The 14375-nt window shown below is 40.4% G+C and overlaps 4 protein-coding genes across 4 annotated transcripts; 2 read left to right on the top strand and 2 right to left on the bottom strand.

Moving 5' to 3' along the window:
• Positions 1–303: 303 nt before the first annotated feature.
• On the top strand, positions 304–2060 carry GCG54_00005370 (uncharacterized protein; the record flags this gene model as incomplete). The annotated part of the gene is made up of 3 exons (XM_045405394.1): positions 304–720; positions 815–1119; positions 1182–2060. The coding sequence occupies exons 1-3, from the start codon at positions 384–386 to the stop codon at positions 2058–2060; spliced, it is 1521 nt and encodes a 506-aa protein (XP_045256119.1). The 5' UTR covers positions 304–383.
• Positions 2061–2373: 313 nt separating this feature from the next.
• GCG54_00005369 (Delta(24(24(1)))-sterol reductase) lies at positions 2374–3973 on the bottom strand (the record flags this gene model as incomplete). Its single annotated transcript, XM_045405393.1, has 4 exons — positions 2374–2385; positions 2442–2583; positions 2641–3048; positions 3111–3973. 4 exons carry the CDS (start codon positions 3971–3973, stop codon positions 2374–2376), a joined length of 1425 nt encoding a protein of 474 aa, XP_045256118.1.
• A 648-nt stretch (positions 3974–4621) lies between these two features.
• GCG54_00005368 (uncharacterized protein) lies at positions 4622–6571 on the bottom strand (the record flags this gene model as incomplete). The annotated part of the gene is made up of 4 exons (XM_045405392.1): positions 4622–5130; positions 5182–5541; positions 6360–6467; positions 6523–6571. 4 exons carry the CDS (start codon positions 6569–6571, stop codon positions 4622–4624), a joined length of 1026 nt encoding a protein of 341 aa, XP_045256117.1.
• A 1983-nt stretch (positions 6572–8554) lies between these two features.
• On the top strand, positions 8555–10095 carry GCG54_00005367 (General amino acid permease AGP2; the record flags this gene model as incomplete). Its single annotated transcript, XM_045405391.1, is given in 5 exon segments — positions 8555–9054; positions 9103–9265; positions 9319–9405; positions 9418–9881; positions 9933–10095. 5 exon segments carry the CDS (start codon positions 8555–8557, stop codon positions 10093–10095), a joined length of 1377 nt encoding a protein of 458 aa, XP_045256116.1.
• Positions 10096–14375: the final 4280 nt, after the last annotated feature.

The following is a 14375-nucleotide window of genomic DNA, read 5'->3' as shown; positions in this document are numbered from 1 at the left end:
ATGTCCTCGCCTTCCTGCTGCGCACCAATGAGTGATGCCCCATCTCGAAGCATTATTCCATGTTGGTTGAATGGGATTGCGAAAGCATGCATACCAGGCCTGTGACTAGCTTGCTCTCATTAGGCGAACAAAGTGGCCAAGAGCTGCACTTCGCCACCCGATGTCTCACACCAAATCTGCACAACCACGCAAGAGAGATCTGATAATACGACCCACCATCCCGCCTTCCAGAGGGCAGTTTCGCTGGAACGGATTCGTTATCAAATCTCCGTCTTTTATCTCACTACATCCAATAGCCCAAAGCGTACAAGCTTCCTCTTCGTCATCTTGTCCTCGCTACGGTGGCACCCATCGCCGAGCGCGCCGAGAGCCGTGATAGCAACATGGCGAAACGGGCTTGCTGGGAATGTCAGCGCCGAGGGGTAGTATGCGACTCGGCCCGTCCCGTATGCTCCAAGTGTAAGCTTAGCGGCATTGTGTGTCCTGGGTACGAGAACGTGAAGCCTCTGACTTGGGTCGCCCCCAATCAGATCACGACGCGGACTTGGAGAGGCAGGAAGCCAGCAGCCAATAAGTCCAGCGCGCTGAAGAATACCAAGAAGCCCAGCGAAAGGAAGGATACAGCGCAAAGCAGATCGGCCGAGGAACAGCTCATTCATATCTTTCCTGGACAGGAGCTTCGGACAGAGACGTGTGATATTGCAGAGGCTTCACTTTACTGTAAGTTCCACAATGTGTTACTGGATGTTTATAGGCGCTGCGCGATCGTATCTGGGCCTGAAAAGAGTCGAGGATGTAAGCTTACTCTTGGCAGGGAACAATCATGTCTATCCGTACTTCTATGACAATCAGCTGACCAAGAGCCCCTGGGTTGTGCCCGCATCTCACATACACGCCATGAAGCCTTATCGGCGCCATGGGCTGGTCGCGATGGCCATCGAGCACCGCATGTCACAATTATCCCCGACCAGAAATGATCCTTATGCGGCTGAAGTGAGAGCCAGAGCCTACCACCACCGACATACGGCCATTCAAGCCTTGAACAAGGAGATAGCGAATGAGACTACCCGGTTATCCGACGCCACTCTGGCTGGCGTTGTCACGTTTATCTTTGGCGATGTATTTAAACCCCCACTATCGGAAAAACTTTGAAGAGCTTCAAACTAACATTCTCCTTTCAGCTGATGGGTGGCGCCACAGCACCTAATTGGCGTGTTCATCTAAGAGGCTTTGCAGCATTGGTGGCTTTGCGTGGCGGATGGGAAGAGTTCTGCCTCAAGTCGCCGCATCTGAAGACTCTGGTTCTGTTCTGCAAAATGTCGTGTATTTCAAGAGCCCATATTTGGCCACTCACTAACTCACTCGCGGATAGTATTGAAAATCTTGCCAACACTACGAGCCCAGCTGACGACCAAGTATCTCCACTGGATAATTACCGAATACGAGACGTGATAAGAGATGTTTTCTCGATCGGCTACTATCCGCAATTACCATGCCCAATCGATTTGCTCATTCACATTGTCCACATCAATCGTCTCCGTTTCTTGGCCACGCTCGAGAACACGGGAAGCTCTGTCGGTCCGATACAAAATGAAGCAGAAGACGCATTGGATAGCATTCTGGACTTCTCTCCAGAGACGTGGTCCAATGGGATGGAGTCGTCGGTTGAGGGCTTTCTGCTCATGGGTCAGATCTATCAGTCGGCCGCATTGCTCTTCGGAATCTCATCCTTGCAGAGTGCCGGTGCAATACCTTCATCAAAAGAGTGGATATCTCTCAAGAAAACCCATCGCGACAGATTATTCGCTCTTCTCGACGAAACCACTACCTCTCGAGCACTCAAGATATGCACGACATGGCCCATGATTGTGGCTGGATTTGAGGCGAAAGGCGGGAGTCCTTGGATGCGAAGTTTCATTCTCGATCGTCTAGGAGAGGACAGCCGACAACTGGGAATCTATCTCCCAGTTGCAGCAAAAGAGGTACTGGAGAAGTTTTACGCATCCGCTGGAAAGCATTGGGATGAATGTTTTGATAGTCCTCGCGCACTTTTCACGTAGAGTCATGGCTACGTCGAACCAGGTGTAGTGACCTCTTCAGATAAGCGGACACAAAATCATTTGCTTTCCAGCCGTATAAAAGTGCAAACTGACTTTCTGTCACTACGGATAAAGGGCCCATTGAACGGAAAATTTAGACACATTTGGCCCTATTCGAGTATAATTCGCTCTAGCTCCCGAGCCCTGTCGAATCGGCGTGGCACACACCTTCTCACAACCTCAGATGCTCACAGCCTGAGGGGCCTAGCCCCCAGTCCCCGTGATGGCCTGAACCCGTAACTTTCTAGACTAAGACGACAGCTCTGTGACCTTCTCAAATGACGTACTGTGGTTTTCGTCAGTCATGATCGGCAACGCACTAGATTTGCTCTTGTCACTTACGGGGATGAACAGGTATGGGACCTGCTCCTCATAACGCTTCCACGCCTCTCCATACTTCCTGCGACATCTTTCAACATCGCGCTTGGTGCGATGGATGATCATAATCATGAAAAATACGAAGTAAAACCAGGGAAAGAAACTCCTGATGATATGATCAGTAACGCGATACCATATCAAACGAGACTAGGGGTGTACATACTTGAACCCAGTGATAAGTCCCCACGAAAAAGAGAAAAACATGTCAGGTACGTAATTAGGCTTCCTGATGATAGCGAACCAGCCATCTACCATAATACGGTCGCCCACGTCAGTCTCGATGACTTTAGGGTTCTCGATAGCTTGCCATGGAACTTGAGGGAAGGTTTTTCGCTTCACAAGCTGGCCTCTTTCTGTATGGCGGAAGGCATTCTTCTGGCCATTCGCACTATCCCACATCCAATAAAAGAAGAGGTAGGCGATGCTGAGAGCTGCCAGGGCGTAGGGGTTCCAGTTGTATTCAGAAGGATCATGGTTGGCCAGGTAGATGGCGCAGTGGCAATACGAGAAAGGAACGCCGGCCATGTTCCAGAAAGTTAGAAGGAAACCCAGTTTCTCGAAGTACATATCCCTGCATTAAACGTTAGCTGGACTGAAAACCCCATATTAAAAAGAACAGGTTCGGCCACTTACCAACTGCAGATAATCATCTGCTCCGCCTTAGCACAAGCATTGGCATAAAGATAGTGGGCAGCAGTGAGGAAAACGACTTCCTTCGAGACATAACCATAGGTCTCATACTGTCGGGCTGCAACTGAGCTGGTGGTGAGAAACAGAATGAACCACGGAATTCGGACTTCGTAAAACATCTTGAAGTCTAGGATGCCTATGCGCGGGTTCAGCTCAGCTCCCATGAAGAAATCGTAAATCGGGTAGCCCGTCAATCTGTGAGTCCTTCCACGGATGATGGCCTGGACATAAACGACGAAGCTGTTGATGAAGCCGGACAAGATGGCAACGGTCATAATAGAGCCGAAGTCATCAATGATCGTGTATAGAGGGAACAGCTTGGTGATATGCAATGTGGCGGCAATGCAGATGGTTGCGTAGAAGCTGGTGTAAGCAGAGCAGTAATATGGAAGTCTTTTGCCTCCCTCATGGCGCAGCGGCCTGCCGTAACTGAGCACGCCAGGCATGTAGCAGTACATCAGAGCCTCGCCAATGAAGAAGACCCAGTAAGCTATCCAGGCCGTTGTGGTTGGATAAGCTCCTTCATAAACAAGGTGGACTAGGTGATGAATAAAATCGGACCAGGACTGGTTGTCTTCTGGGAGAGGAATCTGGCCATCGTAGTACGTGGCGCCGATCCACATGTACCACATCAACAGCGGAAAGCCGATCATAAGCGCCAAAGTCCCAAACGAACCACCGAAATCGAACTCGTCAGATGAGCCATCGCGATAAGTGGTGGTAGAAACAATTGGCTGCTGCTTTTCTTTCGTCGTTGTATTGATAGCAGGAGCGGAGGAGCCGCCGTTTCGCTGTGTGACAGCCATGAGTTTGTTGAATGGCGTCTGATGAAAGAGGGAGAAAAGGCTTATAGTGAAATTGCAAATTCGGATTTGGTACCACTACATTCAACGCTTCTCGTGAAGCTTTATATACAACACGATCAGAAGCTCGTATGCAGGTTTCGTGTAGCTCAGTGGACAGTCGGGTACATCGTGGAGATATCTCCACGTGGTGGGCTGAAACTTGGCCAATATCCATGCTTGGCTTCCATACGAACTATGCATATAGGTAAGTCAGAGAGGATCGTATGGAAACTTCGGGTTCAGGGGAAATGCTTGGATCTTCTGATGCAGGATTCGTCTAGCAGATTGAATCCTCGCTCAAGCTTCAGCGTGTAAGCCAGTGGGGCCGATCCGGGGCAGAGTTGGGGCGCTAATGCACGTCTCGTGTAGCACTCGTCTGTGCTTCTTGTCAAAGCCTGGGGGGGGCTTTGTTCCGCGATGCACTAAATGCAAGCGAGATTACGGATGAATGGCCCCAAATCATTGGCTAAGTCCCGAATACCTATCCCTGGGCGCAGCGGTTCTTCAAGCTTGGTCAGAGGAACGGAACCACCTGTTGGGGGGACGTTTCACTGGCGTCATGTCCAACAAGGGCTACTTCAGGGAACTAGGCATCATGACTTTATGACATCAATACATCCTCAAAACACCTTCCGGGATATCCTCAACGTCTCCCATTCCCTGTGTGATGGAAAAGAACTCTTCCGAAGAGATACCAACACTGTCGAGAAGATCGAGAAAATCAGCATTCCCTGAGTCTGAAGGTGGCACGAGCGGAAAAAGGTCCACGGCTCCGGTGATCATCGCCGCGGCGTTCGTGTCTGCTTCCATGTTTGACGCGTTTTGCCTGTCTTCCTCGGGATTCGGGCCCAGATCCATGGCACGCGGAAGCTTGAGACTGTAATGACCGCGGCTTTTCAGTTGCTCTTCAAGCTTTTTGAACAGTAGCTCCACATGCAGCAGCTCAGTCCTTCGCACACCTGCCACTCGGTTCCCTCTCGTGACCATGTCGGATAGGATCTCATGTGCTGCTTGATTGCTTGTGTGATCTTCAGAGACGTCCGGAAATATTGCGCCTGCCATGGCAAGATGAAGTGCTGCGCCGTACGTAAACTCTAGATCATAAGGAAGGAATACTTCTGTACACATATTAGTCCTCTTGGCCGCTTGGTGTTATTCTGGTGAGTTACCGAGAAGGCTGTACTCGCTTGATAGTACCTGTAGCGTTTTGGAGGCTGACTTGATCCCAGAAGATATGATACCGGCTGTATGGTTCAGAATGCTCTCCCAGTCTACATCGGCGACTTTATCGACCATGTCCAGCCTTTCCTTCAAAATAGAGAGGAGCAGGGGTCTGGTGGCAACAATGACGCACTGATGGTACAACAGGGTGATGTGACGCATGCCTCTGGGAACCGTATCGACCGAAGTTTGAAATTTAATGCTCATGATGTTTTCCAGCTCTTGCGCGTACTGGGCCAAAGTGTGCAACGTTGACTTCGTCTGTTCGACATAGGTTGCCAGGGATGTTTTCGTTGGTTTGTAGACGGCTGATATCGGTGTCAGTGCATTTCTTGAAATCCCCGTTCGCTAAGACCTACTTCTAAGTATCATAGACATTAAATGAGAGAGTTTGACTTGAAGACTTCGTAGGCTGTCTGCGTGAGAACCGTGGTCGGGTGGGTTGATGGGTGTCGTTATTTCGCTGTCATGGACTGACATTGGTAGTCCAACCGAGGCAGAGAAATGGCGGTCCATGATGTAGAGTGTCCACCATAGGTCACGACACCATGTGACAGTTTCAGCTCCTATCTCGTCTTCCGGGAGTTGGGTATGCAGGCCCTCCATCTCTGCTATGTGGATCGCTTGACCGAGCTGACAAGTCAGACTGACGTATTCGTAGTGTTTTTCAGGCGGACAATACTCACATAGACATGCGCTGACTCTCTCTCATCAATGGAAAAAAGATATAACCCCATCATCGCCAAGACCTCGGTTGCCATCAGGCTGTCTCTCCAGAGGGACATATTGTCTGGAAGGATAGACAATGCCTGCACAAAGAACTTTCCGCCCGGTGGATCTCTTGATTCGGCTGATCCTGGCCGTGAATGGAAAGCAGTCCCAAATGCTAGAACTAATAAGAACTTTGTGAACCAGAGTCTGGATTCAGAGGCCCTTTGAGCAACATGTCCTGAATAGAACTCGCGTATCTGGGCCTCAAGTTCGGCGTCGTCGAAAAAGCGATACGTCTGTCCAAGATGGAATTTGACTGTATTAAAGAGGTAAAGCGCATGATCTAAGGAAGGCAGATACCTAGTGTCGGGAAACTGAGTTGATGTAGATTTCGAAGGCAGATCGTAAATATCACCCTCGAGCATTTGCTTCGGAAGAGGAGGCGCGGAAGACTTCAAACTCTCTCCTAATATGAGCATCAGCCGCAGGGTGAACGACCAAGTTGACCACGGGGCAAGCCAGACTGGCACGATTTGTTAGTTATGAAATTTATGGGTTGACCTTTTCTTTCGACTTACTCCATTTGCGACGATTATTTCTGGTGTTCTTGATAGTTTGAGAAGCCATATTGAACGCGCTGGGCCAGATGCTCAATGGAGCTTCAGGCTTTTGTCCAGGTAAGAAGGCTGATTGATCCACATTATCCCTAGCAGCAAGCACTGTACTATTTGGTGAACCTTCCAGAGTTAACATAGAGTTATTGGTGGCCGGCCCAGTGATTCCTTCGTCCATGGTGACATTAAAACCGAAATCATGGTCATCCGCTTGTTCAACTGACATTGGTGACACATTGACGACTGACCGCCTTCTGGAAGGTGTACCAATGTCGTATGTGTTTGGCGTTGGTAGGGTTTGAACTTCAATTACCGATGGGCGCCTGGCATCATGATTTGATTCGCTCTCCAGGGGCAGAGGTAGCCTCTCTGCGTTCGTGTTCTGCTCTGATGCTCCATTTTGAGGTGATTTAGGACGCTTCTCTGCTCTCTTCCGTAACTCCTCAAGGTATCTGATCTTGACATTAATTACGGACATGCTGTTTTGGCTGAGATAGCACGTTGCATACGTTTCTGATACCAGAACTTTTTGATCATTGTCGTTGAAGCGACACCTAACCAATCGTCTCTCACAACTTGCGCATGGGTCCTCTCCGTTGCACTTTATCTTACTTCGCCGGCATGGAAGGCATCTGGAACGGCCTTTAGTGTTATTCTTGCGCCAGCGATGGGAGTGAATGTCTTACGCATTTGAAGTTCTTTTCCCTCTCCGACGCCGTGGTTGAGAAGATTCTACCATGGTTACGCGTGGGTAGTAGTACAGTCGTGATGCCCCAAAACCTCAATGCCGGTTGCGACAGACAGAGCAGAATGCTCGTCGCTGGGAGGGAATCGTGAGCATCACAGCACAGTTCAGTGGTCCGCCCTCCGTAATGCGGGGAAATGTTTGTTATCTGATGTGGCAGGGAAGGTCCAGATTAGCGGCTATCTACCCCGCGTTTTCAGATGTAATGTCTCTCAGCCCTCGCTGCACGATTTGGTAATTTCTACGTAAAGTACCAGCGCTTCAGTGGATCTCATGTTTGATACTAGAACATGAACAGCCCCTTAGAGGGCGAGGTGACACATCCCGTATCTTGTTCGGGCTTCGGCGACTTATCATGTTTTGGCATTCGTGCCGCCGTCATTTCACAGTTGGTGCTCTGCAATTTCGATGCCCAGAAGCGGTAATTGCCATGAGAGCCTCTGCTTATCTAGCGAACCCCAGCATGCGCTAGCAGGGATCGGAAACAGAACCGCGAGAAAGGACCAGGTTCGGATTGAGAAGCCGACACCAGCCGACGGAACATACGGAGGATGGCTGGGCAGCATTCTGTATCAAAGCAAGAAGGATGGCATCCGCTGCGCGATCCCCCAACAACACGGACTCCACATAGATAAGCAGCAGGCTAGTGATCTCTGTGGGTAGTGTGCTGAAGATGTGTCGACGATCCAGCGCCCAATCAACCCCTGCAAGGCGCGATGACGCTTCTAGTCCGACGGCCATAACGCGCGCGGGATCATCAGAGTTCCTAGGTAGATGGGGGGATTTTCGATCAGAACAATACTTCACAATGATAACAGCGTAGCCGCACTTCATCTTGGGAGAATATCAAGTCAAGCATGGAAGATTGTGAAAGATTGATGCATAGGTACTAAGGAAAAGGGCAAACCCTCCAGGTTTGGTAACCAAGATCATCACAGACTAACATCGGTTTCTAATCCGAAGTGAATCATTGGGCATAGTACAGGACCTATCATCCCAATTTTGATATCCACATTGACCAGGAACTGTCTGGGGTAATCCGGGGTAATTCTTTCGAAAACCTGCTTGGACATGGCTGGGGTTAGTGCCGCATTGCCCTTGAGCAACTTGGATGATTGTAAAGCGAATGCGAGAGCTTCATAGATAAATAGCCATTATCACAGACCATGTTTCTAGAGAATCTTCAAACTGACCTGATCGTTCATTCATCACATCCTCGGCATAATCTTTCGCCTTTTCACAGCTACAGCAATGGCTGAGACTCACCTAGCAATGTCTGATCCAATGTCGAAGGTCCCAGAAAAGGTCGACGAGCAACAGACGGACATTGCCAATGGTGACTTCGGCTCTCAGAACGAAGCCTTGAGGAGACATCTTAGTCCTCGCCAGGTGCAGTTCTTTGCCATCGGCGGGTCCATCGGCACTGCTCTCTTCATCAGCATTGGCTTTGGATTGCTTCATGGCGGAGCCGGAAGCCTTCTGCTTGCTTTCATCATCCAAGGAATCATGATGACTTTTGTCACTAATGCCATCGCTGAGATGACGATCTTTATGCCGGTCAGCGCCGCATTCATTCAGCATGGTGGTGCTTGGGTTGACCAAGCCTGGGGCTTCATGCTCGGCTGGAACTTCTTCGTTTTCGAAGCCTTTCTGCCTGCATTTGAGATCACTGCCGTGGATCTTGTTTTGACCTTCTGGCGAGACGATATTCCTTCAGCAGCCGTCATCACAATTTGTATTGCTACTTATGGGTTCGTCAAAAGTTTGAAAAGCCCTCTGCCCAACTGACCCATGTCTAGACTTACCAATGCCTTTGGCGTCAAGTACTTCGGCGAGGCCGAGTTTTGGCTGTCTGGAGGGAAATTGATATTGATCTTACTGCTGTATTGCTTCACATTCGTGACGATGTGTGGAGGAAACCCACAAAAGGATGCCTATGGGTTCCGAAATTGGACTAAGCCTGTCCGGTGAGCCTGTTCTTGATCTACGTTCAACCTCTGACATGAAGCAATCAGGAGCCATTCCTGGAGTATCTCTCCACTGGAACTTCGGGACGGTTTCAAGGGTTCCTGGCCGCACTTTGGCAAGCCAATTTCATCATGGTTGGGCCATAGTATCTAGCCACCTGCGCAGGTGAAGTTCAACGCCCACGAACATCACTCAAAACCGCATTTCGAAGCGTGTATGTTCGCTTTGTCTTATTCTTTATTCTCGGTGCTATTTGCGTCGGTATTGTGCTGTCGGCCAGAGACCCCACCCTCGTCAAGGTCCTCGGTTCCGGAGAGACTGGCACAAGTGCATCATCGGTCTACGTAATCGCTATGAGGAATATGGGCGTCGATGCCCTGCCTCATGCTGTTAACGCACTTCTCTTGACAAGCATTTACTCAGCTGGCGACTGCTACATGTTCACCGCTATACGGAGCCTGTACGCACTTGCTCAAGGTGGTCATGCGCCAAAGTTCCTCATAAAGACGACGAAAAATGGTGTGCCCATCTACTGTTTCGCAGTCTCGGTCGGATTTTCATGTCTGGCATACCTAAAGCTCAGCTCTAGCACGGTAACGGTGCTAAACTGGTAGGTTCAATTCCGGGAACATCCATTTAAGTAAATACACTAATGTCCTAGGTTCATTAACCTGGCTACCAGTGGACAACTGGTGACATATATCGCCTGCTGTGTCAACTATCTATTCTTTTACAGGGCATTAAGTGCACAAAATTATAATCGCAAAGACCTTCCATACTATGGGTGGTTCCAACCGTACAGCACCTGGATTGCGCTCATCTAGCTTGGCCTAATCGAGATCTTTTGGGGCTATGCTGTGTTCCTGCTAGGAAGTTGGGATGTTGGAACGTTCTTCAGTAAGTACAGTATTAGAATAGGGTTTAGTGGGCCCACTGGATTTTTCGGCGTTTTCGGCGTTTAGAGGTCAGATTACTAGCCCCCTTTAAGGGACGAGAAGTTAGCTTAGATATTATTATTAATCCTTATAGATTAGAAGTAGAATTTATTTATTTTTTTAGTAGATTTTTAAGTTTTTAATTCTATTCTTTTTATTTTAGATCTATAAAGTAAATAAAAAGTCCTTTCTTTTTTCTTTTAAGATTATAAGTTTTAAAACTATAGAGTTATATAATTATAATAGTTCTATATACCTTTAGGTATATATATACTACTATATTATATAGTTCTTAGTTACTAAGTTTATAACTNATTTTAATAGTACTTAGAGGTAGATTCTTTCTTCTTTTAGATACTTATAAGAGGTACTAGAGAAAAGCCTACTCTTATACTAAGTAAATAGATTAATATAATATATATAATAACTATAACTATTATTACTAGCTATATAATACTAAAAAATATAATATATTAATAGGAGTTAGGTAGTTATTTATAAACCTAATTTATAATAAGTAGNTGATATACCTAATTTATAATAAGTAGAGAAGTATAATAACTAAGTATAACTTTAGTAATAGGAATATAGAGATATAAAAAGACTTTAAAAAAGACTTTAAAAATATTATAATCTATATAATAAGAAGTATTAAATTTTTATTTATTTTTACTCTTATTACTTTTTAATATTATAAACTATTAAAATTAGATTAGATCTATTTAATAAGTTTTCTAAACTAATAAGAATATAAAACTTTATAATATTTAAATAAAATAGTTCTTAAGAACTAATAAATTTACTATAAAAGAATAAGATAAATCTACTATAAAACTATTAGTAATCTATATAACCCTTAATAAATTAATTAGTAGAGATTTAAAAGAAGGAATATAAAATTAATTATAGAGACTTAAAATAGTATAATTAATTAGGCTTAGAATTAGTAGGAGTAGAGGTATAATACCTACTTACTTAATTATACTCTTTTCTCTTATTTCCTTTTCTTTTATTATATTTTTAGAAAAAGTAATAATAATATTTAAAATTAAAAAGATTAATACTTTTAATTACTTAAAAATAATAACTTATATATTTATTATTTTAATTATTAATAATTACTATNAATTAAAATATAATTTAAAATAACTAAGGAAATATTATATTAAAATATCTTAACTTTTTATAACCTTACTACTAAAAATAAATCTACTAATATATTTAATATCTAAACTAAAGTATTTAGAAATATCTAAGATTAAACTAAAGTAATTTTAATTTCTAAAAATAGCTTATTTAATAGTTTCTCTAGTTTATAAACTTAAGTTACTAATATTAACTTTATTAAAGTTAACTATATTATTAATAATATTTACCTCTATATTAAAATTAATAGAAGTAAAGAATAGGTTTTTAGTATTAATCCTTATTATACTTTAAGTAATAATACTTATAAAGTCTAGTAATAGTTTATAACTCTTATTAATAATACTTATCTTATTTTTATAGACTAGTTAATAGGAATTATTAAGTAATTAATAAAGTTATACTTTTAATATCTTATACTAATTATAATAAATCCCTTCTTAAATAAGAATACTTCTATATTTATAAGTAATAATATTATAGATTTTATTAAAATTTATAACTTTTAGTTTTATAAAGCTTATTAGACTAATAAGGATAAACTAATAAAGGTCTACTTTTATAGTTTTAAGGACTTAAAATAGGGTATTAAATTACTAGTTAAAAACTTTAATAATTAAGAAGTTACTAAAGCTACTCTTATTAATTAATATAGTATTATAAATAAAAACTTCTATTAGGATTTTAATAAAGAGCTTTAAATAATTAAAAATAAGCCCCCTTTCTCTAAGATAGATACTATTAGTATTATAACTTTCTTTAATTATATTAAAAGCTTATATTATAAAGTTATTATAAAAGAACTTCTAAAGTATTAAAACTAAGATCTTATTTATTTTATTTATAAGTACTTACTAAAGGGAGCTATTAAAGCTACTATAAAAGCTCTCTCTTATAATATTATAAACCTATTCTAGAAGTTTTAGCTAAGTATTAAGTATATAATTATTAAATAAGTAACTAAAAAGACCTCTTATATATATATTAATAAAAAAAAAGCTATAAAAGTAACTACTTCTCTCTTAATTATTAATCTTATTAAACCTATTAATTAGTTTATATAAATTACCTATATTTAGTAGTAATATAGTAACTTAAAAATAGTAAACTTAGATAAAATTATTACTTTTTAAGAGTAGATATACTAAATATCTCTTAATAGTAAAAATATTAAGAAATAGATAAAGGTACTTATAGCTAGTATTTAGAAACTAAGTATAAATATTAGTTAGTAACTTAAATTAATATAGAATAGTTATATTATAGATATAAATTAAGTATCTATAGTATAAAGGAGTTATAAATAGTAAAGAGAGGTTAGTTAATTTATAAGTTTAATTACTATAAACTAAATATAATAAAATATACTTAAGATTAGAGGTTACTACTCTTATAGAATAAATAGATATTATATAGCTAAATATAATATTATAAATAAGTTAAGAAATATTAAAGTAGTATACTACTTAAAGGGATAGTATATTAGTTCTTATACTAATTATAATATTATTTAGTATTATTAATAAAAAATAGAAGAACTTAATACCTAACTTAGTAACTATTTAGGCCTATATTCTCTAAAATAAAGTATACTTCTAGCTAGAAGTAGTAGTAAAGTAATTCTATAATAAGTACTATTTAGAATAAGTAACTAGCTTAGAATTATCTATTTATTATTAAGAGGCTATAATTATAGTAAATAAGGCTTAGAGAGAATAAGAGGAGGCTAGATAATAAGTATTAATAACTACTATTAATTATATTAATATTAGGTATATATATAGCTATATAGTTAATATTAACTATATAAGAAATAAGGAGCTAATAAAAATTAACGCTATTACTAAAATAAAGAATAATAACTTTTAATATACTTTATATAGTAACTCCTTAGTAAAGAAAGTTTATTTTATAGATTAGATCTTAATTTAATAAGGCGTTATACCTATAGGAGGTACTTAAATTAAAGAAGTAATTAAAGATAAAATAATTATATAGGTCTTTTTATAACTTTAGTTATAAAAACCTACTTATTATAAGGAAACTAAGGAGCTATACTAAATAACCCTCTTCTTAAACTTAGAAGAAACTTATTTTTAAACTATAGCTCTTTATAATAAAAAGTAAATAAGTAATATTACTCTATTAGAATAGTTTCTCTTAAATAACTAGCTAAAATATAGATAGCTTAAGTTTTAGTATATAATAGTATATATAGAGTAATATTAAGACTAAGTATATAGTAATAATATAGTTAATATTAACTTAGCTTTAACTAATACTTATATATAAGTTAAAAGCTAAGAAGTAAGTATTAAGAAACTTATAAGGAAATAGGATAAAGAATATAGAGCTAACTTATAGTAGCTTAAGAATAGTAGTTTTAGATCTATAAAAAGTAGTACTAATATACTAATAGAAGAGCTATAACTTATTAGAAGAAGTTATTATATTAATATAAATATAGTAGATATACTAATACTATAAGACTTTAAACTAACTAATATTAAGGTTTTAGTTATAAAAAACTTCTAGTAACCTTAACCTAAAGTTATATTCTACTCTAGTAGAAGGTATATAGTTACTATATATAACTTTATTATACCTTACTTTTAAGTAGTTATTTAAATTAGATATTATTTAGCTAAAGAATAGTTAGGAATTATTAATACTAGCTTTATAGTAAATATTATATCTAAAGACTATATTAACTTTAATAGATTTTAAAGTAGAGTTATACTAACTTTAGTTATAATTAGAAACTTTATAGATATTATATTAGAATTATAGTTTATAAGTACTATTATAGAAGATATATATATTAATAGTTACTATATACTTAATATAAGTTTCTTTATTAGCCTATCTAATAAAACTTTAAAAAGCTTAATCCTTAGTAGTTCTTTTATCTATTATACTAAGATAAAGCTTAGCTATATAAATAGATAGATTAATAGTAATTTTTATTACTATACTACTTAATACTTATTAAAATATACTTTTAGTTTCTTTATTAATTAGTT

The sequence above is a fragment of the Colletotrichum gloeosporioides genome (assembly GCF_011800055.1).
Source record: "Colletotrichum gloeosporioides strain Lc1 chromosome Unknown consensus_120, whole genome shotgun sequence".
In the NCBI taxonomy this organism is placed as follows: domain Eukaryota; kingdom Fungi; phylum Ascomycota; class Sordariomycetes; order Glomerellales; family Glomerellaceae; genus Colletotrichum; species Colletotrichum gloeosporioides.
Note: the sequence above shows the minus strand (reverse complement) of the source record. Positions and strands in the feature narration are given on the sequence as shown.